The sequence below is a fragment of the Plecotus auritus genome, assembly GCF_963455305.1.
Source record: "Plecotus auritus genome assembly, chromosome: 5".
NCBI lineage: Eukaryota > Metazoa > Chordata > Mammalia > Chiroptera > Vespertilionidae > Plecotus > Plecotus auritus.
Window position 1 is genome coordinate 181118675 of NC_137776.1, and position 24275 is coordinate 181142949.

General features: G+C 56.1%; 1 protein-coding gene across 1 annotated transcript; it reads left to right on the forward strand.

Moving 5' to 3' along the window:
- Nucleotides 1-3504: 3504 nt before the first annotated feature.
- MIGA2 (mitoguardin 2) lies at nt 3505-24275 on the forward strand. Its single transcript, XM_080669902.1, has 16 exons — nt 3505-3644; nt 6071-6310; nt 7105-7315; nt 8065-8177; nt 9141-9258; nt 9616-9752; nt 15393-15510; nt 16939-17039; nt 17608-17723; nt 18442-18514; nt 18699-18785; nt 19883-19981; nt 20262-20396; nt 21120-21173; nt 21929-22045; nt 22332-24275. Exons 2-16 carry the CDS (start codon nt 6215-6217, stop codon nt 22533-22535), a joined length of 1779 nt encoding a protein of 592 aa, XP_080526028.1. The 5' UTR covers nt 3505-3644; nt 6071-6214; the 3' UTR covers nt 22536-24275.

Genomic DNA, 24275 nt, shown 5'->3' on the forward strand with positions numbered 1-24275 from the left:
GCCACCGCCGCCGAGCCAGCCTGAGCGCGCAGGGCGGGGCGCGGGGTGCACGGGTGGAGCCTCCGGACCGGTGGGGCGGGGCGGGGCGGCCGGGCTGGGCTGCGGGCTGCTGTCCCCGCGGCCTTCTCACGCCGCCTGGCGGGCCTCTCGGGCTTCCTCATCTCCTGGCCCCTCTCCCATTTGTGTCTCTTCATCTCGCTCTGTCCATTCGCATCCCCCTCGTCTGCTAGGCCCTCTGTCCCCTTTGCCTCGAGTCTCTGCGCCGCTCACTACCACCACCATCACCACTACCTTGACCTCTCCAGCACCCTCCTCTTCTGCCCTTGACCTTGTTGACACTAAGGACAACTGAGCCAGGGGACAGGCCGGCTGGGCTCTCGTTCTTCCACCACTGGAAACGGCTGATTGCGTTCCCCCACCCCCACATGCTCTCTAGGTCTCTGAAGTTGGGGGAGGCTGTGCGGAGGGGTTACAGGAAGGAAGGGAAGAGAGGAGGGGAGAACCGACATGTGCTGACCTAGAACTTAGCTCCTCACAGCCCCAGACAGGCAGGGGGATGGCCTGCTGGTACATCCCTCTCCCATGAGGCTTGGGATGGGGCTTCTTACCCGTCTTCACCTCTCGTTGCCCTAAAACTTCCAGGCTTCATCTTTTAACCTAGTGGAGAGCTGGGTGCCCAGACTGGTCCCTCTCCTCCCTGATTCTGCCCCCTGCATGCCTGGCTTTGTTTATTTCCCATCACCCACCCCAGCCTATCTGTGAGGAAGCTGAGGTTTAGAGAAGTTAAGTGACTTGTCCAAGGTCACAGGGAAAAAGTGGAGGATTTTAGCCCAGAACCCAGGCAGTCCAGCGGTGGAGCCTGCTCTCCTTTGCTCTAGCTCCCTCTTCCTTGATTCATCGGCTGCCACCTTGAATCAAAGATGCCAGGTTCTCTGCCCTGGCTGGTATGGCTCAATTGGTTGAGTGCCGTCCCGTGCACCCAAAGATCACACCAAGAGGTAGCCGTTCAATTCTGGGTCAGGGCACATGCCCAGGTTTCAGTACGGTCCCAGGTCAAGGTGCCCCAGGTGTGTACTTGCATATGGGGAAGGAAACCTATCTATTTTCTCTCTCCCATCAATGTTTGTTCTCTCTCTCTCTCTCTCTCTCTCTCTCTCTCTCTCTCTCCCCCTTCTCTCTAAAACCAATAAAAACATATTAAAAAAAAAAAAGATGCCAGGTTCTCTCTTGCCTCTGTGTCACAGCCCAGGCTGTTTGTGGAACTCCTTCCCCCCCTCTCTGTCCAGCTAATTCCTGCTTATTCTCTAGGTCTCCCCTCGCTGTCCCTTTCTTTTGGAAGTCTCTCACCTCCGCATCAAAGGCCAGCTATCCCTTGGCATTGCCCATGTGGGCAAAAAGGGGCCACACGCTAACCTGACAAGCTCTGGGAAGGCCTGCGTGGTGGCCTTGCAAACTCAGAGACCTAAAGTTACCACAAAGGATGGTCTGAAATGAAAACGTTTTTATGTTATTTTTAAAAAATATATTTTATTGATTTTTTACAGAGAGGAAGAGAGAGGGATAGAGTTAGAAACATCAATGAGAGAGAAACATCAATCAGCTGCCTCCTGCACACCCCCTACTGGGGAAGTGCCTGCAACCAAGGTACATGCCCTTGACCGGAATCGAACCTGGGACCCTTGAGTCCACAGGCCAACGCTCTATCCACTGAGCCAAACCCATTAGGGCTTAAAATGTTTTTAAATTAAAAAGCAGTCTATGGCCCTGGCCGGTTTCGTTCAGTGGATAGAGTGTTGGCCTGCAGACTGAAGGGTCCCGGGTTTGATTCCAGTCAAGGGCACATACCTGGGTTGTATGCTTGATCCCCAGCCCTGGTCAGGGTCATGCATGAGGTAACCAATCGATGTATCTCTCTCACATCAATATTTCTCTCTCTCTGTCTCTCCCTCTCCCTTCCACTCTCCTAAAAAAAAATTAATGGAAAAATAACCTCAGGTGAGGATTAACAACAACAACAAAAAGTATGGTGGTGGGCAGTCAAGTCCTAGGCCAGTATCTTCCCTGACAAAGATCAACTTTGACCTTAGCTGAGCCTATTATATTTTTCCATCTATGATAACATACCTTTGGAATGTCAGAGTAACTTCCCTTCTTATCCCCGCCCCCCTCACTCTTCTGGGCACAGCCAATGCACCAGAGCAGAGACCACAAATTCCCTCACTGGTAGTGTTATCACCTTAATTGTTGACTGTTAACTATCCTGTACCCACCTGTGTAAAAAAACACGTGTCTATCATTTCACTTTATATCCAATCCCAGATGTCCCCTCCCCTTTGCTTTCTCCCACCTCCCTAATCTATCACGAATGGATTTCATGTAACACATTTACTTCTCTTTTGATCGTAATGTATAAAACAAGTTGAAAAACTGCCATTCTCAAGCGGATGAGATTCTGCTTCCTGGCAATTATCGACAGTTTGGCTCAAATAAACTCACAAAAATTCTTTACAGGTTTGAATATTTCTTAACACCTTAACACCCACATTCCTGAGTTTCCTCCATTAAAGCAATATCAGACAAGATTGTATTTAAGTATCTTAATTACATGTATCTTTTTAAAAAAATACATATATATATATTTTTTTTTTACAGAGAGGAAGGGAGAGGGATAGAGAGTTAGAAACATCGATCAGCCGCCTCCTGCACACTCCCCACTGGGGATGTGCCTGCAACCAAGGTACATGCCCTCGACCGGAATAGAACTGGGGACCCTTCAGTCCGCAGGCCAACGCTCTATCCACTGAGCCAAACCGGTTAGGGTTTAGTTACATGTATCTTGTCCACCACTCTGGCAAAGGGCTGGCAACCAGAAATAGTTGTTGAATGAATGAAAGAATGTGACCTTACAGAAACTCATTTTTAAAAAAACTTAATTGTACCCAGCTCTTCACACTGTTTTCTCCCAAGCCCCCCCAAGCCCCTGAGGCAGGAATTGCATCCCCATTTTTACGGAGGGGTAAACTGAATAAACTCCAGGGAACTGAAGTGGTAGAACTGATTCCAAACCCAGTGTTTATTACAAGGCACAACTGCACGGTCAGAACTGAATCACTTGACTCCAACTCTAAGGGAGACTCTGGTAGGGGACAGCACTTGCGCAAAGAACTCCAGAAGAAGGTGGCAAGTGGGAAGTCAGAGGCGGTGACATCTGAAAATGGACGCTTGAAGGGCAGGAAGGACTTGTCTGTGGGGGACCCAAAGGGGAACCGGAGCCAAACCCGTGGGCTCGCACGGCCACAGCTTCCTTCAATAAAGCCCCTTCCAGACCTGATTGCTTTTCCTTAGTCCCTTTAAGAGCTGCTCCGCCTCACTCAACCAGTCTCCGTGTCAATCTACGTAAGCCCTCTGGCCAATCAAAGGCTAGAAAAGATCACTTTCCTGCCTCAACCGCACTTAGAGGGCGGGGCAGAGGGAGACACACCCCATTGACCAGAAGCCCGAGCGGCGCGGAATGGTTCGGAGACGCTCATTGGCCAGAGAGGGGCCTTGGCCCTGCGTAAGGCCACGCCCCCCAGCGGCTGAGAGGTTGGTTGCGCGGACGCCGGGGAAGGAGACGCTGCCCTTTCGCAGCTATGGGATCCCGGGTGAGTGGCGACCGGGGCTGAGCCCGCCGGGCGGACGGGCAGCGCCGCAGGGCCCGGGACTGAGGCTTGCAGCAGGCGGGAGCCGGGCCTGCGCGGCGCCCTGGGGAGGGGCGCAGGTGTCCGGGTTCAGCCGGACTAGAAGGGCCCGGGTTGGAATGAGCAGGTACCTGGCCGTGGGCGGCGCGAGAGATGGAACGGAAGGTACCCGGTCAGTGAGGAGATGCTCGGGCCTGGAACGTGGTGGAGGTCGGAGCAGGGCCGGGAAAGTACCCGGGATGGAAGGAGCGGTGCGCAGGCCGTGGCGGCGACTGTGGGCACCTGGCGGATCCTCAGAGATATCCCGAGGTTCGGGGCAAGAGGGGCGGGGCCTGACTAGGGCTGCTCTAGGAGGTGGCGGGGATGGAATGAGCGGATTCTGAAGGCGGGGATATTGCTGAGGTCCAGTGTGGTATTGCCCAGTTCCCTGCCCGGTCGGACTGGTGAGGTATCCAGGGTGGAATGAACTGAGTGAGTGAGACTGGGCAGAGGGTGGTTCAAGGGAGCGCCTGGGTCAGGGTCATTGCTGAGATCAAGGCCGAAAGGGAAACTGCTAAGGCCAGAGTCATTCATGGGAGCGGCCAGGGCGAGGGGGTGGAAAGTGTGGGCATCCAGGCTGAGGGTGTTGTAAGTGCTGTGGGGAGGATGGAATGAGCAGGTTCCCGCCTGAGGTTAGAGGGCGGGAGAGGGGACTGCCCAGGGGGGGATGGCATTAGAAGTGTCCGTGGGGTTGGGGCATGGCCATGGGCTTATCATCATGGAGGCTTTTCCCTGGGTGGAGCCGGGGGCTGGAGAGCACGGTTGGGCTGTATCTGGATCCACCCTTGGAGTGAAGCAGGCTCAGGGGCTGCTCTTGACTTCCCTGCAGACACATGCCAGGCTTCTCAGACCTGTCTCCCTCCTGGAGCGTGTGGCCGGGCTCATCCTTATTACTGCATATGGGCTTCTTTCCTGGGGACCCAGAAGTCCTTCAGATGTGGCATGGAGAGGTGGCAGTTGTAGCAGGCAGCTCAGGGGAGACGCCTTAGCCTTGGATCCCCCAGAGCTGAGGTCACATCCCTGGTTGGCCATTGACTCGGGGCCTTCAGTCAGGCCACTTACTTCTCAGAGCCTCAGTTTCCCCGTCGTATGCAGTGGTCCTGAGAGTTCTGTGAGTGACGAGACCCAGGCCCTCCGTGGAGAGCCTGTCCCGAGCCTGGCCTGTAGTAAGTGCTTGGGAAATAGCTGCTGAAGGGGGTGAGAGAGGCGGCTTATGATATGAACCCCGGCCCTGACCACTGGCAATCACGTAGCTGCATTTGCAGCCTCCTGGCAGGAGGGCTCCTATCCTCGGCATGACGGTTACCTCGGCCCCAGAATGTTTCCCGTCCAGCCACCCCCCTCACACAGCCCAGCCCTAGAGCTGGGCTGATAGCACTGTCCTTCCTTCCCACTCACTGGGGATAAGCCGTTTCTTGTGCTGGTCCAGTGACTTTGGCCACCTTCCCAAGGAGACAGGGTCTGTGCTGGCCTGCACATTCCTTCTGCTTGAGCTCCCAGGAGACCTTGAAGGCATCCTGGGCCTCGGGGGTGGTGTGTGAGGAACACCCTGCAGGGTCTTGGGGACCGGGCTCTCTGTGGCTAAGCCACTTATTCGCTGTCTTGGAATGGGCAGTGGGGCACCCTGGGAGGGTCTCAGAGGACCCCAGGGGCAAGTTGCTCTTGTAGTCTGTTGTCTTCTGGGGCTTGCCACTTCCTGCTTCACGTCAAATTTAGCACAGTCTGAAGTCCGAGAGAGACCTTGGTCCGAGTTCTGCCTCTGCCTCACACCAGCTCTGTGTAACTTGGGACTCCTGGCAGCCTCTGTGAGCCTCAGTTTCCTCATTGGAAGTTGGCATGGTTAGGGGCACAGGTAGAGAGCATCTGTTTACAGAATTGTCATCATTCAGTGAAATAATATAGATGAAGAACTCAGCACAAAATATACACAGATGTGTGAAGGCTATCATTATTATGATTGGAGGAAATAGCCTGCTGTTTTCATACTAGAGTCCGCAGGAAGTAAAACATTCTTCGCTTTGTGGGAGCTGAAAACGTAATGATTCTCAGGGGACTGACCCTTTAGAGGCCTGAGGTTTTTGTTCAGCAAAAAAGGCCATGACGTTTGAGAGTGACCTCTCCATCTCCCGTCCCTGGGTCTGCTCGTGGGCCAGCATGCCAGAGACACCGCCTTCTGCCCCTGAGGCTCATGGTGGGCAGAGGGTCTGTGGGGCACTTGGCTGCCTTCCTGCCCCGGCCTGGCATTCCGGGTGGAGGCTTTGCTCCTGCCTCATCCCCCAGGGCACTCTTGTGCATTTCTCTGTGCTCCTGCGCTCATGTCCTTGTGTCTGACTTGGTGGTCTGTCTCTCAGCTCTGTGGAGGGACCCTCTGGTGTGCACATTCCTGTCTTTCCGGGCCGTGCGTGGCTCCTGGGACCCAGCCAGCAACCAGTTGAAGACATTCTCCTTGGAAACACTCCACCCCAGGGGCTCTTGCCTGGGGTGTTGGTCCTGCCATGGCGTTCCGGAGGACTGAGGGCATGTCCATGATCCAGGCCCTGGCCATGACGGTGGCCGAGATCCCTGTGTTCCTGTACACGACGTTTGGACAGGTAAAGATTGGGTGGCTCGTGGTCCTGCCCTTTAACCACCCTGGCCCCCGAAGCACTGAGCATCAGGAAAGCCGGGCCCTCATTATTGCTATTCAAGCGTCCAGTGTCTCCTGTTTGAGCAGAGCAAGAGGGACTGGGTTAGGAGTCTAGGGCCCCTCGCCTGGCCTTTACCTGCCTGCCTCAGATGTCTGTGGGTCTTTTTTTTTTTAATATATTTTATTGATTTTTTTTACAGAGAGGAAGGGAGAGGGATAGAGAGCTAGAAACATCGATGAGAGAGAAACATCCATCAGCTGCCTCCTGCACACCCCCTACCGGGGATGTGCCTGCAACCAAGGTACATGCCCTTGACCAGAATCAAACCTGGGACCCCCCAGTCCGCAGGCCGACGCTCTATCCACTGAGCCAAACCGATCAGGGCTGAGCATGGGTCTTAACAACCAGAGTGAGCCTCAGATTCTTCACCAGGAGGAGGACAGGCATTCAGACAGGAAACGCTGGTGAAGTCCTAGTGCCTACGACGTCAGGCACTCAGTCACTGCAGCTGTTAGTCATGACCTGCTGGGCCCCAGGTGGATCTCCTTGGCATCGTCATTTTGCCACCCCAGCCCTCTCTTTACACCTCTGTGGTCCACATTTCAGAGCGGCTGGCCAGGTCCCCTCTCTTGAGGTGGCTGTCTCCCTGGTCAACAAATATCCCCAGGGCCCGGTACGTTCCTGTTCCTTTGTGCTCCCTGTTCCCCAGGACAGCTCTCCAGGGGAGATGGAACAGCTGTCTCCCTCTTTTCCTGCAGTCTGCATTCTCGCAGCTGCGGCTGACTCCAGGCCTGCGGAAGGTCCTGTTTGCCACAGCCCTGGGGACCGTGGCCTTGGCCCTGGCTGCCCACCAGCTGAAGAGGCGAAGGCGGAGGAAGAAGCAGGTTGGCCCTGAGATGGGAGGTGAGCATCTGGGCACGGTGCCCCTCCCCATCCTTATGGCCAAGAAGACCCCATCGGTGAAGAAAGGTAGGTGTGAGGTGGGGGGAAGGGCCTGACCTGAATCAGCTGGGCCCCTGTTAACTGTGGGATCCTGGGCTAGTGACATCCTGTCTACAAGCTCCTCTCACCTGGGAAGCGGGGTTGACAGTGGAACCCCCTTTCCCGAGACATGGAAGGATGTGGTGGGTGATGGGGCCTGACCCGTGTCCAGGAGGTAGCGGTTGTTCTCATTATCTGGGGACCCTTTGGGAAAATCTGGGTCCTTGTGTGAAAATGAATTTTCATTGTGAATTATCATTGCAAAAGGAAAGTTTTATCTTTACAGTGGAAAAGGGAGTTGTTAGATTTGTTTAGAACAGACCTGAGAAATGCTGATTCGCTGGGTTTCTGTTTTGCATTGGCCCCTGGGAAACTGGGAACCACTTCGGCACCAACCTCTGTCTTTGGTGTATCTTCAAAAGTTGTTACCTTGAATCCTTTTTGGAAGGAGGAGAATTCCAAATCAGCCACTCACCCAGCAGCACTGGGCAGAGGAAGAAGGAGGCGGGGAAGTAGCGGGGCCTCAGGCGCTGTGCTGGTGACAGGGATACAGTAGCGACTGGCATGGGCCCAGCACTCTTCTGCCAGATGCACAGCTCGGGGTGCTCTGCCGTCACCCTGAGTTAGAAGGTCAGGATAGACTCCAGATGAGGAGGGGAGGCGGTCTGGGGTGGGGAACGACTCGTCCAAAGGCTGATTGGAAGCCTGCGTGACCCCTTCTTTCCTGTTCCTCACAGGCTACTCCAGCCGGAGGGTACAGAGCCCCAGTAGCAAGAGCAACGACACCCTGAGTGGCATCTCCTCCATTGAGCCCAGCAAGCGCTCGGGCTCCTCCCACAGCTTGGCCTCGGTGAGGACAGGAGGGTGCCAGGGTGCCTGCCACAGCCTCAGGCTCAGTCCCTAGCTACTGAGTCAGGTTCAGTCTCTGCCCTCAGGGGGCTATGGAGTGGTAGGGAGATGGGAGTAGAGATTTCATTTAGTCATTCATTCATTCATTCATTCATGCATGCATGCATGCATGCATTTGTTCTCTCATCTTCCATCCATGCAGGCTATTAGAGATGGTCATTGATCACTCACTGAGTGCCAGGTATCGGTGAGAAAAACATGGATAGGTGCAGAAGAGAAGCTGATGGCCTCTTGAGGAAGATACTTATCTATGAAAGTTCATTCATTCATTCATTAGATATTGAGTGAACATCTGCTTTGTGCCAGGAACTCTTCTCGGTGCTGAGGATACAGAAATAAATAAGACAGAGGTTATATTCACTTGGGAAATGACGTTGGCTCATTCACTCATCTAGCTATTAATTCAGTCAGTCAGGACTGAGCCCCAGCTCTGAACTGGGCCTGCCCTGGGGACCAAGGGGTGAGCAAGAGATAGCGCTTGTCCCGGAGGAACCCAAAGCCTGTCACGGGAGGTGGCTGCTCGTGTGGGAGTCAGTGGGCTCTGGCTGGCCCGGATGTGCTGGGTGCTCCCTCAGTCTTCCCTGTCTGACTGGTAGCGGAGCCCCAGAGCAGGGAAAGGGCCCAGGGCGGGTATCGTAGGAGGCTGCTGAGTCCTGGGTTGGGTGTTGGCCTCGATATTTCCTCCCACCCTGGCAGTTTCTGTGAGGTGTCGTCAGTGCTTGGAGATGATGGACCAGGTTGTACTGAGGGCTTGGCCTCTGCCCTCAGGGGCTGGCCGCAGGGATGGCATCTGGAGAGAGTGTGTGTGGCACATGGTCAGGCACTGGGGGCGGCTGGGGTCCTGCAGAGGGTCTGGAAAGGCCTCACCCCTTGCCCTTGGGTCTTTGCGCTGCTTGGCGCCCAGATGGTGGCGGTGAATGCATCCAGCCCCACAGCTGCGTGCTCGGGACCATGGGATGCCAGAGGGATGGAGGAGTCTGTGACTACCAGTGATGGCAATGCCGAGAGCCTCTACATGCAAGGTACAGGCCAGGAGGTGGCCTCGAGCTTCCCTGGGGTGGGGCAGGACAGCGGGGAACGGCCCAGGCCAGGCCAGGACACTTCTCCAGGAGCTGCTTTGCAACCCACTTCCCTGTCCCTGCCCCCAAACCCTCACTCCCTGGTTTCCAGCCACTTCGGGGCAGGGGACAGTGTCCAGGAACAAATCTGATCTAAATGAAGGCCTATAAACTCAGCATCTTTAAAAAGTGATCAGGACCCGGCCCACACGGCCCTGCTCGTTCTTGTCCCTTGGGGCCCTCTTGAGTGACACTGTGCAGGGCCCGGCTGCTCTCCCTCTGCTGGGGCCTGACTCTCCCTTCTCTCCGGCCCGTGCTCAGGCATGGAGTTATTCGAGGAGGCTCTGCAAAAATGGGAGCAGGCGCTGAGCGTGGGGCAGAGGGGAGAGAGCGGCAGCACCCCCACACCAGGGGACAGCCTCCGGAACCCTGAGACTGCTTCCGAAGTACTTTCTGAGGTAGGTGGCCCCACCCCCTGACCATGGAGAGGCTGGTGGGAGCCAGACTTTGGGAGGCAGCCTGGCAGCCCCGCCTCCTGTCAACCAGACACTCATCCCCTTGGACGGAGTTTTCCCCTCGATCAGGTTGTCATTCCAACCAATAATGTGCCGAGCACATGCCTGGCGCTTGGTAATTATGCAGCAAACCACAGAGATGCTCACACCCTGATCCCGGCCACGCGTTCCTGCGGGACTGGTGGGAAATAGCCTCCGTTCCTAGTTGAGCGGATCACATGGCCTTTGTCTTTGTACTTTTGGGGGGCATTGTCTAAGTTTTCTACAATGAACCTTTATTTCAGTATCAGGAAAGAGAAATACAGTGAAGAAGCTAAAATAAAACATTTGTGTGAAGACCACACCAAATGTATGTCCTAGGGTGGAAGTTCACTGAAGCATTATTTTGTAATAGTTGAAAAACTGGAAACTATCTAATTGCCCATCAGTAGGGTCTGTGATACTATGCAGCTGTTACAAGGCCAAAGGATGGCTGACCAGCGTGGCAGTGGTTGAGCATCGACCTATGAATCCGGAGGTCATGGTTCGATTCCCGGTCAGGGCACTTGCCCGGGTTTCAGGCTCGATCCCCAGTAGGGGATATGCAGGAGGCAGCCGATCAGTGATTCTCTGTCATCATTGATGCGTCTATCTCTCTCTCCCTTTCCCTTCCTCTCTGAAATGAATAAAAACATATTTTAAAAAAACAAAAACCTGAAAAAAGGCTGAGGGAAGTTATGTGGGCAGATAGGCTGCTATCTCCACGATATAGCAAGTGGAAAAAGCAAGATGTAGAATGTGTACAGAATGACCCAGGTGTGCATTTTTAAAAGCTACATCCGTGTATCTGTGCGCCTCCTGGTAGCTGCTGGTACATGCGTGCAGTTTTCCTTTCCCGTGACAGGTACACGACCCGGGACATGGTTAGCAGTGATCTATGAGGAGAGGGCCTGCAGGGAAAGGTGGAAAGGCTTTTATTGTACTTCCCTGTACTTTGCAGTACCTTCCTGTACTGTTGGACTTTTCTCATGTTGAGCATATGCCTATGGGTGGGGTTTGAATACATGGTGAGGTTGTGGGCCATTTCTGTTTTATTCTTTTATTTTTTAAAATATATTTTTATTTTAATTCATAGAGGAAAGGAGAGGGAGAAAGAGATAGAAACATCAATGATGAGAGAATCATTGATCGGCTGCCTCCTGCACACCCCCTACTGGGGACCGAGCCCACAACCTGGGCATGTGCCTTTGACCAGAATCAAACCTGGGACCTTTCAGTCTACAGGCCGACACTATCCCAGCCATGGGCAAACTACGGCCCGCGGGCTGGATCCGGCTCGTTCGGCTGTTCTATCCGGCCCGCGGAGCCGAAAGAGCGGAGGGTTCTCTTGCTCTCCCCTCCGCTCCTTTACTTTGAATTTATATTAGTTCACACAAACACTCCATCCATGCTTTTGTTCCGGCCCTCTGGTCCAATTTAAGAACGCATTGTGGCCCTCGAGTCAAAAAGTTTGCCCACCCCTGCCGAAACCGGTTTGGCAGCTGATCGATGTTCCACTCTCATCGATGTTTCTAACTCTCTATCCCTCTCCCTTCCTTTCTGTAAAAAATCAATAAAATATATAAAAAAAGAAAAGAAAAGAAATAATCTCCTTTTTAAAAAAAAAAAAAGTTTGCCCACCCCTGCCCCTGAGCCAATCTGGCTAGGGCTGTTTTATTCTTTACACTTTTCTGTATTAAAAACGAAGTCTTTATGAGCTCCTGTGCTCTGCTGGAGCGAGGTCACACGGGGAGGGGCATATCTTGGGGAGCAGTCTGACATATCTGTCGAGTCAGTCGGGTGTTAGCCAGGAAATGGGAACAACTTCAGTTGTTGAAACAGGAGGGCGGTTAATCCTCCTGGGGATTGGTTGCACAGGTGAGGGAGGAGCTGAGCTGTCCCAGTGCTAGAGGGGTGTGCCCAGAGCTCAGGTGCCAAGGTCGTGCCCTGGAAGCTAGCACCCGTCATGCAGGGGCTGACCAGCAGGGGTTGTCCCCACTTTGGTAGGGTGGGGCAGGGGTATGGTGAGAGGCAGGAGGAGGAGGGAAGAGTTTCTTTGCCTTCCTCCCCGCCCCCTTCTTTCCTCCACCTGTGCCTCTGTTGGCCGGGAGTCTGGGAATCAGAGTTTGTAGCAACAGGATGGGGACATGCCTGGTACAGCCTGTAACAAGTTGGTGATGGGCCCTCCGCCCCAGCTGGGGGCATTCTCTCAGAGGCCTGTCACACAGGCATGACCACCTGGTTGTGGACACAAAGGTTGGGAAATGCCTGTGGCGCAAGCAAGCCTTCGGTGCCCTAGGATGCAGCTGCTTTGGGTCACCTCTGCGTGTGGGCAGACCGTGGGGTGTGCTAGGGCAGGGAGGTGGAGGGAGGAGCTTAATGTCCCAAATTGTACTTATTGCTAATGCTACATTGTAACATTATAGAACTTTCATTGTTCTTCTAATCGTGAAAGCAATGAAATACTCCTTACAAAATAGTGAAAACTACAGAAATAGAAAAGAGTGGGAAAATAAGAGCTCAGACTCTGATCTTGGACAAAGGCCCTTGCCCTCCCTGGTGCCTTTGGTGGGACACCAGTGCCACCCATGTGATCCTGGCCCATAGTAGGTGCTCAGTAAGTGATCTTAATGATCTTTGTCATCGGTGTTACTGATGCCCGGAACCCTTCATCCAAACAGAACCACTTGGTGTCCTTCTGGGTATTTTTCTATGCTAAACATTTTTTAACAAGTTTCTTGAAACATAATTCTCACACCATAAAATTCACCAATTTAAATTGTAGACTTCGCCCTGACTGGTTTGGCTCAGTGGATAGAGCATCGGCCTGCGGACTCAAGGGTCCCAGGTTCGATTCTGGTCAAGGGCATGTACCCTGGTTGCGGGCACATCCCCAGTGGGGGGTGTGCAAGAGGCAACTGATCGATATTTCTCTCTCATGATGTTTCTGGCTCTCTGTCCCTCTCCCTTCCTCTCTGTAAAAAAAAAAAAAAAAAATCAATAAAATATATTTTAAAAAAAATTGTAGACTTCAATGGCTTTTAGTATATTCACAGAGTTGTATGAATATATCACACAATCACAATTTCAGAACATTTTCATCACCCCAAAAAGAAATCCCATATTCTTAGCAGTCACACCTCCCCTCCTATGCCTCGGGCCCCACCCCCATCCCTCCCTAGGCAACCACTGATCTACTTACTGTCTCAGTAGATTTGCCTATTTTGGATATTTCTCATATGTGGCTTTTTGTGACTTGCTCCTTTCACATAACAGTGTCTTCAAGGCGCATCCTTGTTGCGACATGGATTGCTGCTTCGTTTCTGTTTCCTGCTGAATAATGTTCTGTTGTGTGGATGCTCCACATTCTGGTCATCTGTTCACCATTTGATTGACGTTTGTGTTGTTTCCACTTTGTGGCCTTAGGAATGACACTGCTGTGGATATTTGTGTGTAAGTCTTTGAGTAGACCTGTCTTCTGAATCCTCATGGCTGAGTACTCAGGGGTGGAAGGCTGTGTCCTCTGGTAACTCTGTCTGACATTTTGAGGAGCTGCCGGGCTGTTTTCCACAGCAGGTGTGCCGTTTCAGTTCCCCACCAGCAGGGTACGAGGCTCCGACTCCCACATCCGCAACCGAGCTGTTATCCCGACTTTTCCATCCCGCCACCTTAGTGGGTGTGCAGTGGTGTCTCATTGTTCCTTTGGTTTGCATTGCCCTGATGGCTAATGATGTTGAGCATCTTTTCTTGTGCTTATTGGCTGTTTGCATATTTTATTTGAAGAAATCTCTATTTGGATCCTTTGATTTACTTTTATGTTGGTTACTTGTCTTTTCATTCATGAGTTGTAAAGGTTCTTTAGATAATCTAAACAGCCTGTTATCAGAGATACGATTTGCAAATATCTTCTCCCATTTGTTGGGTTGTCTTTTCACTTATTTATTTTTATTATTGGTTTTAGAGGGAGGAAGGGGGAGAGAGAGAGAGAGACATCGATGGGAGAGAATCAACATTGATCGACTGCCTCCTGCACGCCCCCCCACTGGGGATCGAACCCACAACCCAGCATGTGCCCTGAGTGGGAATCAAACCAGAGACCTCCTGGTGCATGGGTCAGTGCTCAACCACTGAGCCACATCAGCTGGGCCAAAAGTTTTTAATATTGATGAAATTCAGTATCTTTATTTTTTCTTTTGTCATTGGTGCTTTTGGTGTCATGGCTAAGAAACGGTTTCCTAACCAGGATCACTTCACAGAGACAGAGCTGGTAGATCTCGGCCAAAGCTACAAGTCTCTGCGGGCCACGGGGAGCAGGGTCTTACCCTGTGGGAGAACTGAGCAAAGTGTCCAGTGGGCCTGGGTCCCATGACCTGGGGTCGAATCCCAGCTCTTCCAGGCTCGAGGCGGTGGGCTGGGCCACTTAACCTCCTTGAGTTTTCTCTGTGAAATGGGGTCATAATAATACCTGCCTTGAGGCACCCCGGGAGGGTGAATTGTGAGGTGCCAGGTCCAGGGCAAGTGCTCAGTGAAAGGCAGCCATTTCCACCATTACTGCCCCCTCTGAGCTCTTCCGGCTTTTTCTCCCCAGGGGCCTCAGGCCCGAGTCGGCCCCCGTCTCTTCCCCGGGGTTTGGTTACGTGCAAGTGCAGGATCTGGCAGCCTCTGTGGAAACAGATTTGGGCCTGCCCATGCCTGGCCCCTTGGACAACATGAGCCTGGGGTTGAAGGAGCAGTGCCCCCTGCTCCCCTGTGCCCTGGCCTGGAGGCCGAGGGCAGCGAGGGTCACTGAGCCACAGGCTGCTGCGTGTTGGGTACAGTGCCTTCCCATGCACACAGCTCCTCCTGGGCTCCTGACTGCTCTCTGTCCCGCGATAACAGGGACTGGTCTAGTGCGATAAGTATCACAGCAGTAACGCTGCCTCGTTGGCCCGGTGGGCCAGTGCCGTGCAGACCGCACGTTGTTCACGTTTCCCCCGGGATCCTGGGGGGCAGGCGCTCTTGTCCCAGTTTGCAGATGGGGAGACTGAGGAGACTGAGGCTCAGAATGAGAACTGTTTTGCTCCCGATCACACAGTTTGGAACTGGTGGGGCTGCTGTCCGAACCCCGGTCCGCTTGGGCCTGCAGCAGTGCTGCCAGTCGGAAGCCATTTACCTTGTTTAAAAGTTCCTAGAGACCACATTAAAAAGTAAAAGGGAAACGGATGAATTAACTTTAACCATATATTTTATATAAGCTAGTGTATCCCAAATGTTACCATTTCAACGTGTGATGGGACAATCACCGAGGTTAGTTATTTATTTGCTTGGTACTAAGTCTTTGAAACCCAGTGTGTATTTATACTTTGGGCACATCTCAGTGGGGACTGGCCACTTCAGGGGCTCTCTGGCCACATGTGGCTAGTGGCTCCTGGATCGGGCAGCTCAGATCTAGATGTGTGCTCTCACTGTGGGGTCCCAGAGCCTGCTCCTCTCCCCAGAGGCCGGGCGCCCACTGTCGGTGAGGGAAGGGGCTGTTGGCATGGGAGCTTGGAGGGCCGGGGTTGATGGTCGCTGTTTTAACCGCAGCCAGAGTCACAGCGAAGGGAGTTTGCAGAGAAGCTGGAGTCCCTGCTACACCGGGCCTACCACCTGCAGGAGGAGTTTGGGTCCACCTTCCCATCCGACAGCCTGCTGCTGGACCTGGGTGAGCTGGGCCCCTCACAGGCTGCGGTGGGGTGGGGCAGGGTGGAGGCGGGGAGGCAGTGAGAGAGCTGGGGTGTGATCCCCTCAGTGCATCAGGCAAACCAGAATCCCCAGGGCCCTCAGACCTCCTCCAGTCTATTGCACAGATGGGGAAACTGAGGCTGCCGGAGGGGCAGAGGCGTTCCCTGATACGTGGTAGGCAGGAGCAGAGCTGGGATGAGACCCTGAGTGCCCGTGGCCCCGTCCCTTTGGGAGCAAGCCGTGGGCTTATGTCAGCATCTCCCCGTGGCTGTTTAGGCCTTTGGTTTGGTCTTTTCCTGTGGACACTGGGTTGATGCGGGGATGGCTCACAAGATTAGCCCAGAGCAGACCAAAGGTCTAGGACAGGGGTGGGCAAACTTTTTGACTCGAGGGCCACAATGGGTTCTTAAACTGGACCGGAGGGCCGGAACAAAAGCATGGATGGAGTGTTTGTGTGAACTAATATAAATTCAAAGTAAAGGAGCGGAGGGGAGAGCAAGAGAACTGGATAGAACAGCTGGATCCGGCCCGCGGGCCGTAGTTTGCCCAAGGCTGGTCTAGGAACACAAGTCTTGCTGTTACCCTGCCCCTCTGGGGTAGAGGGCCGTGACATCACTGAGGGAGTGAAGTTATGCAGCCAATGGTTAATGTTGTCCGAGTGGCTGCTGGTGCAGAGCCGTGCAGTGACTCTGAGGACCCCGGGCTCTCCTGTGTGCTGTCAGCCCCAGGTAGGGAGCGGGGCGGGGCGGGGGGGCAGTGGACTCCTGAGTGTCCAGCTCCCTCCCCAGCTCAACCAGTGGTGACACAGGCCCAGCAAGGGCTGGCCAGGGTGACACGCTTTCCCACACCTCTCCCTGAGCAGCTTTGCCTGTCACAGGGTCCTGTATCCTCGGCCTCCGGTGTGACAGAGGAGGCGGTGGGGCTTTTGGGGTTATGGGCTCTGAGAATTTGCCTCACAGTCCTTTCCCAGGTGCTTTTGGAGGTCCAGACCCGCTCAGCCTTTAGGCGGGTGCGGATGGGAACACCGAGTAGGGGGCCCGTGGACGCCCTCAAGCCCTTTGGTGTCTATCATTGGCTGAGTTTCAGCCTGTCAGAGGGGAGGCGACTTCCCCTGAAGATCTCGGGGCCACCAGGTCTCGGGGCCCAGCTGTGTGGCTGTGGGCAGGTTCCTTCAGCAGCCTCGTTTCCACACCTAACTGTGCCCACCTCCACGGATGTCTTAGGATTGAAGGAGGCCATTCATTTGAGGCACTGAGCCCGGGTCTTCACGTACAAGTGCTCAGTAAATAGGAACTTTGTGCTCGTCAGCCTCATCCGCCCAGAGTCAGGTGTTCTAGGCTCTGAATCTGCGCATCCCGCTCCGTGCTCCGGGAGTCTCCGCTCAGCCCTTCCTTCCTGCTCTCCCCAGAGCGGACCCTCATGCTGCCCCTGACGGAGGGCTCGCTGCGTCTACGGGCAGACGATGAGGACAGCCTGATCTCGGACGATTCCTTCTTCTCTGCTACAGAGGTGAGCGGGACGGTGGGTGGACACAGAGGGTGGGGGAGGGAGGCCGGGCCTCTGTGCGACCCTGGGTGAGCACGGTCATGGGAAAGTGCAGCCGTTTCCTCCTCCAGGAGCAGAATTTGGCAGCCACCACGTGCTGCTCCCCGGGGACGCGTGCAGTGGCTGGGGATGGGGAGGCCTGAGAAGCCAGGGTCCCAAGTCCTAGGGGTGAGGGCAGGGTCTCTGCCCACTGGCTCCAGCCCACGCTGACCTCTCCCTTCTCTATGCCGCATGCCCATTGCTTGGCATGAGTCTGCTGCCATGGCCGTGTGTGTCAGGCCAGCTGTCCTGGCCTGGGTGGGAGGACATGGGCTCAAGCTCAGTGTATGGTCCCTTGGGGAAGAACCCCTGGAGATGGGGACACTGAGGACCCCCAGTTCACTGAGGGCTTGAACCCGGGCTTCTGCCTCCTTCTGACATCTCCTCTGAGAGGTCACCCCTGGGGTGTCCCCTGGGCATGGGCCCTCACCCTCTGGGCCGCTGTTGACACAGGCTTTGACGTGACTGTCCTCTTCCTCTGCACCCTCCCCAGCTCTTTGAGTCCCTGCAGGTGGAAGATTACCTGATCCCACTCTCCAGGCCGGCTGCCGCCTACGAGGAGGCGCTGCAGCTGGTGAAGGAGGGGAAGGTGCTCTGCCGGACCCTCAGGTGAGCATGGGAGGCAGGAGGCCAGGAGCAGGGGGCGGGTGGGCAGGCCCTGTCCCCCTTGGAGGAGGCCGGAGAAGCCAGCGGGCTTCGGTGAGGACTCAGCTGGGCCAGACTCACTGAGGGCTACGACGGGCTGGCAACAGCTCCTGCCCCATCAAGGCGGGCCTGGGATGGTTCCAAGTACCATGCGTGACCTAAGCTCTCGGAGGGGTCCAGCCACAGAAACACGGGGGGCCTGATTGTCGGTATCTTACTCCTTTTACATGAATTTTCCTCAGAACTTGTCTTTTGGTCATGACTCCACATTTAAGTTATGCTTCAAGGTCACTGACTAAACTGGTTGAAAGCGAAGTTGAAGTCCTGGTGACTGGGACAAAGGGTGGGCAGACCTGGTGGGCAGCAGCCCCCGGCCTGGCGTCCTGCCACCTGGGAGCAGTTGGCCATTTCCGTCCTTTGCTCATTGGGGCCTGAAGGAGGCCAAGGTCAGCCCAACCCCCAGTGACCAGACCTGCCAGGGTTGTTGAGGCCGACGTCCTCAGAGAGCATCCAGTCAGCCTCGTCCTTTGGTTTGGGGAGACTGAGGCCTGGAGGGGGGCAGACGCCTGCCCCAGGTTACGCTGTCAAGCCAAGGCAGGGCCCCCCGGGGCTCCACTCGGAGCCACACGGAGGCATCGCTAGGTGGGGCCCAGGTTGGCTGACAGTTTGTGCTTCCCCCCAGGACAGAGCTGCTGGGCTGCTACAGTGACCACGACTTTCTGGCCAAGCTGCATTGTGTGCGGCAGGCGTTCGAGGTGGGTTGTGATGCAGGCACCTGCAGAGGTGCCATCGGGACGGGGGCAGTCGGGCAGGCCTCCTGCGGGGCTTGCTCCCCCACGGGCCCCTCTGTGCACACGGTCACTTGCTTATCACAGTGTACTGCCCTCCTCGTGGCTGCGGGGGACTGCCAGCTGGCAGCTCACCCCGCCCCTTCCTTAGGGCCTCCTGGAGGACCAGAATCACCAGCTCTTCTTCGGGGAGGTTGGCCGGCAGATGGTGACAGGCCTGATGACCAAGGCTGAGAAGGTACTGGGGTGGGGGGCGGAGGGGACTCTTCTTTCAGGTTTTCTTCCCCCCTCACCGTGTTTTATTCTGATTTTTAAATTTTATTTATTTTAATTATGACACTTTTTTAAAATTGATTTCAGAGAGGGAGAGAGAGAAACATCAGTGATGAGAGAGAACCATTGGTCAGCTGCCTCCTGCATCGCTCCACATCCTGCTTGTAGGTTGCCTTGTGCTGTCATTACTCAGTTCACGTTTTAGCGAACATTGGTCCAGTGCCTCCTCTGCACATGGTTCTGTATAAATGGCATCAACCTGTCCATGCTGTTCTGTGTCAGCTCCATCCTGCCTGGCTCTTGGGCATGTCATTGAGCTCACAAAACCTCAGTATTCTTAACTGCGAAGTGGGACTAATACCAGAATGTCCGTCATAGGACCCTAGGAGTTAGATGAGTTGATCTGTATTAGATCAGTACCTGGCACATACTAGCTTTCCACGTCCGTAATGCGCATCCACACCTGCAGGCTGTGCCCAGCTAAACCCGTAGTCCGGGCGAGTGAGGAATTTGTCCTGAGTGCTGGCAGCCTTGGTACTGGCGGCGGCCGTCTTATGCACTATTTATTGCTGAGGTCCAGGCACGGGGCTGATTGTGTTACGTGCGTGGCTCGTTGACCACCCCCCCCCCCGCCCCAGAAAAGGCCCGTGAGTGTGGTGCTGTAGCTTCTCCCATTTCACCAGTGAGGCTCAAGGTCATAGAGATTTGGATCTTTGGCTGCCTGACTCAACCTCATGACCTCACCCATCCTTCCCAAGTGAGCGCCTACTGTGGCATGCGGCATCTCCTGAGAGGCAGTGGGTGCTCAGGAATGCGCTGGTCTGAGACGCTGCCGGGCGCTGGTGTTGGGTCTGACCTGCAAACGCCCTGTTCTCCGCAGAGGCACATCGAGGTGGGCAGGGGGCCCTTCTTGCCTCATTTTCTCCGTAGCTGCTGCTCAGGGATCGGCCCTGGCCCTGCCCTGGCATGTCCCCATCTATGGGCCAGCCTGTCCCTGTGGATCTACTCCAGCTGGGTCCTGGGGCTTCTCCCATGACCCGAACGGACTGTGCTTCTCCCCAGAGCCCCAAAGGCTTCCTGGAGAGCTACGAGGAGATGCTGAACTATGCTCTGCGGCCGGAGACCTGGGCTACCACACGGCTGGAGCTGGAGGGTCGTGGGGTGAGTTGGTTTGTGCTAAGTCCCTGAGACCCTGAGCAGGGAGGGGGTACCTGTGCCGAGCTCCGCCTTGATTCTGAGGGTCTGAGATGGCTCCATCAGTGCTACAAGCCCCCAGTGTCTGCTCTGTCCTAGGCCCAGGCCAGGAGAGGGATGGCCCCAGCTGTACCCCATTGTAGAGCAGGGAGGGGTCTGCTCAGCCATGTGGCCCACACCTGCCCTTGCCCCTCCGGCCTCCATCTTCCCATCTGGACCTACCCTCAGCGCAGCCTGCCTCTCGCAGGTGGTGTGCATGAGCTTCTATGACATCGTGCTGGACTTCATCCTCATGGACGCCTTCGAGGACCTGGAGAACCCCCCGTCCTCTGTGCTCGCCGTCCTGAGGAACCGCTGGCTGTCCGACAGCTTCAAGGAGACGGTGGGTGGCTGCCTGCACTCCAGCACATTCACATGACCCTACACGACGGCCTGGACCCCGACTCCCTCCATCCCTGGCTTTGGGCACCAAGGCTGGGCTTCCCACCCATCAGGCAGCAGTCACCCCCCTGGGCAGGCTCCCCTCCCCTCGGCCCTGGGGAAGCTTCCCAGGGACCCATTGCTGTCCTGGCAGCACTGCAAAACTAGTGTCCTGTGCCTTTCCTTCCGCACAGCGCGTGCACTTAAGTCTGCTCGTTCTGTGCTGCGTTACTGCTGTCGATTTTAATGCATCCTGTTAATGAAGTTCAGCTGTGGAGAAGGAGGGGCACTAACTGCAGGAGAGCACTGAGCTTAGGGCCCCTGCAGGGCACTCAGGAAGCCCTGACAGTGGCAGGAGAGGGAGAGGGCTGGGTGGTCTTCGCAGGCAGTGTCCGGGTGGTCACCATGGACCCCACACCACTGGATGAGATGGGGTGCCGGCTTATGGCCATGCTGCAGATCAGGAATCAGGGGCCCAGAGATATTCAGTGGCTATTCCAGGGCCCCCCAGGGGTCAGCGTTAGGGGCACGATCAGATTTTGGTGTATCTGATTCCTAACTGGGGAGGAAACAGCAGAGCTCGGGCACCAGGCCCTGGCTTCCTGTGTGGGGTCTGGGCTGGGGGATGGGCAGGGGCTGCCCCCTGGCCTATTACTCAGCTCCCATTGGTCTGTCTCTGCTGTAGGCCCTGGCCACTGCTTGCTGGTCAGTCCTCAAAGCCAAGAGGAGGCTGCTGATGGTGAGTGACCTAAAGGGGCCCCTGGCAAGTGCTGTGGGGGGCTCTGGGTGTGGCGCTCAGCTGACCCCCTAATCAGGGTGTGCTGGTCCCTGGTTGTGGCAGGACAGGGTAGGGTGTGAGAAGGATGGGGCTGGTGCAGGGAGGCCTTGCCGAGCTCCCAGGCCTGGCTGCACCCTTTGGCCTCTGTCATAGCACTGGCCACCTGTCCTGCCAGCTCCTCTCCCTTGACCAGAAGCACCTTCATCTCACCCTGCAGGGCCCAGCAGAATAGGGCGTTGGGAAATGCTGAAGGCATCAGAAGAGGGGAGGGAGCATCCTTGGGGGAGGGAGGACACAGGCAAGGCGTGGCAGCTGGCTCAGAGGAGGCGCCTGGGTGGGGGCAGGATGCCCAAGGGCAGGCAGAGCGGCCACTCCACCACGGGGCTGCTGTTATCTGCCCTCCCAGGCGGCGGCTGGCTGCACTATCGGGGCTGCAATCCATTGTTCCTCTTCGCCAGCTAGGCTCTGCTGCCCAGCTGATACCAGCTGCTGCCATTACAGACTCCGGGCACTTCTGTGCTGACCCCAGGCCCCTCCTTATGCAGCCCTCACAGCAGCCCCGAGGTTACCCCCATTCTGCACAGGTGAAAACGCGGCCTTCCTTAGTCACTTGCCCAGGGTCACCCAGCAAGGATGTGAACGAGCCAGGCCTCCCTCTAAGACCCAGATCTCAAGATGACACCAGGGTCCCAGGCTCAACCTTGCTCCCCGCACAGGTGCCTGACGGCTTCATCTCCCATTTCTACTCCGTATCGGAGCATGTTAGCCCCGTCTTGGCCTTTGGCTTCCTTGGACCCAAGCCCCAGCTCGCCGAAGTCTGTGCTTTCTTCAAGGTGAGCAGAGTGCTGAGGCCCCTGGGATTGAGCCCCGGAAGGTGCTAGGAGTGCAGAGAGGGCTGGGCCTGCTCCTCAAGAAAGCCAGTGGGTACCGGAGAGAGCGTGCTGCCCCTTCCACTGGGAGCCTGGCCCAGCGGGCCTGAGGAAGTCCTGGGACCAGAACCCGAGGACACGAGACTCGGTCGGGGTCCCAGAGGTCAAGGGGAGGGCTTTGGGGGGTCTGGAGGCCATCAGCGGTGGGCAGGGGCCTCGGCCCAGGTCTCATGATAGCCCTGTACCCCAGCACCAGATCGTGCAGTACCTGAGGGACATGTTTGACCTGGACAACGTGCGTTACACCTCGGTGCCGGCGCTGGCGGATGACATCTTGCAGCTGTCCCGGCGCCGCAGCGAGATCCTGCTCGGCTACCTGGGGGCCCCGGCGGCCAGCAGTGTTGGCCTGAACGGCGTGCTGCCCCGAGACAACGGTCCCCCGGAGGAGCTGTAGCTGTGGCGGGCGCTGGCTGGGGAGGGGTGGCTGCTGGGCCTCGTCCACGTGGGTGATGGCAGAGACAAGGTGCCACCTCCCTCCTTTGGGTTGACAACCAAGGGCCGGGCATCTGTGCCATCAGCAGCACAGAGCCCAGGCTGTGATAGCCAAGGGCAGTTGCCCCTGACCTTGCCCCACCCCCAGTCATCTGGGGAGCCCCTAGGGGCCCGTCTGACTGCCCTCAGCTGTCCCTGGGGAAGTGGAGGCTGGACCAGTGGCCACTGGGGCCTGAGGGAGAAGACGGTAGTAAGAGAGAGGAAGTTGTTGTGAAGAGAATTGGGGCAGGCAGAGCTGGGGTGCCCTGGGTGTGGGACCCCAAAAGCTCCCACCACTCTAGGCTGCTGACGAGGGGCTGGGAGGGTGGAGGTGAAAGGTGGGGGTGACAGGGCTCTGTGGTGAAGGTCATCTGTGTCCTGAGCTGGAAGGAACCTGGGCTGAGAGGTCTCAGACTCCAGGCCCACGGCTGGCCAGTCCCGACGACCCCCACCACCACCCTAGAGAGTTTGCAACTCAGAGAGTGAGGCTGGGGCCTCCGAGGGGCAGTGAGCACCATGGTGGCAGCAGGCGTGGGCCGTCAGGAGTGGGGACGCAGGAGGGACTCTCCTTGTGCTCACATCTGGGCAGGGACTGGGCTCTGGACAGACCCAAGCACCACACCAGGACATTGTCCCCCCTGCCAAAGCCTGTCATCTCCTCCCGCTTCTGCCACCACCAAAGACAGGTGGGGCTGGTCCTGCCGCCCCACCCACCTCCCTCTGGGTGGTGCCAGGTGCTGAGCTGGAGGCTCTGACCGCGAGTCGTCTCAGGCCTATCACCTGTGCTGCCATTGCTGGTGGCCCCAGGAGCGAGGGGCCCAGGGACCACACGGGGGAGGTCAGGAGGTGGACGGCGGGTCCAGCCCCCCAGCCCTCACTAGGACAAGAACCGGCCCAGCACTTGGAAGCACACATGCTCTGGAGTCCGCGCAGGGCCCGCCGCCCCACTGGTCCTGCAGATGGAGGCAGTCCCACTGTCCCACGCCATTTGTCCCCGTCGCAGGCTCTCTGTCAGCCCTGCAGACTCACTTCTCTCACGGTGTTTTCACCTGAGCTGGGATGTTTTATTTATTGCCTTAACACTTTATTTTGAGGTTCTGCCCGTCCAGGTTGGGAGGCCTGTGAGAGAAATAACACTTCTCCCGGCTCTCCATTCCCTGGATTTGGGGACTGGCTCCTCAGGCCGGATCCCTCTCCCTGAATGGCAGAGGGGTCCCAGGGGTGGGGTGATCTTGCCTATTTGGGTGGGGAGAGAGGGAAGATGGGCAAGGGAGATGTGAGCCCACTTTCCTCCTGGAATCCCATCCCTCTGCATCCCCCTCCCCACCTTCCCATGCTTCCCCGGACTGGAGGAGGGCTGTGCACTAACCCGGGTTCTGGCTCCAAACCCCCCTGCAGCCTCCTGGGAGGTAAGGACCCAGGGTGGCCCTCTTCCATCCCAACATTCCGTTCATTTACACTTAACCTGCGCTGTGAATGTAATCTCGGGCCTGGGCCCCAGCCCGTACTGATTTACCCCTACATCATACACAAGTGGCATTTTCATTTTGTCTTTGTTTACACATCCATGCACTGCCCCTGGCACCTGATCTGTCGCAGCTTCTAACTTCTGTGTGGTAGAGCTCTGTGCACCGACTTCGAGTCAAATAAATGATCTAAAGGA

Excerpts from the sequence above, each read along its gene's own strand:
- MIGA2 (XM_080669902.1), top strand. The coding sequence starts at position 6,215 with ATGGCGTTCCGGAGGACTGAGGGCATGTCCATGATCCAGGCCCTGGCC. Across the intron at positions 8,178-9,140 it reads CCTCCCACAGCTTGGCCTCG|ATGGTGGCGGTGAATGCATC; the intron begins GTGAGGACAGGA and ends CTTGGCGCCCAG. Across the intron at positions 18,786-19,882 it reads TGATGACCAAGGCTGAGAAG|AGCCCCAAAGGCTTCCTGGA; the intron begins GTACTGGGGTGG and ends GCTTCTCCCCAG.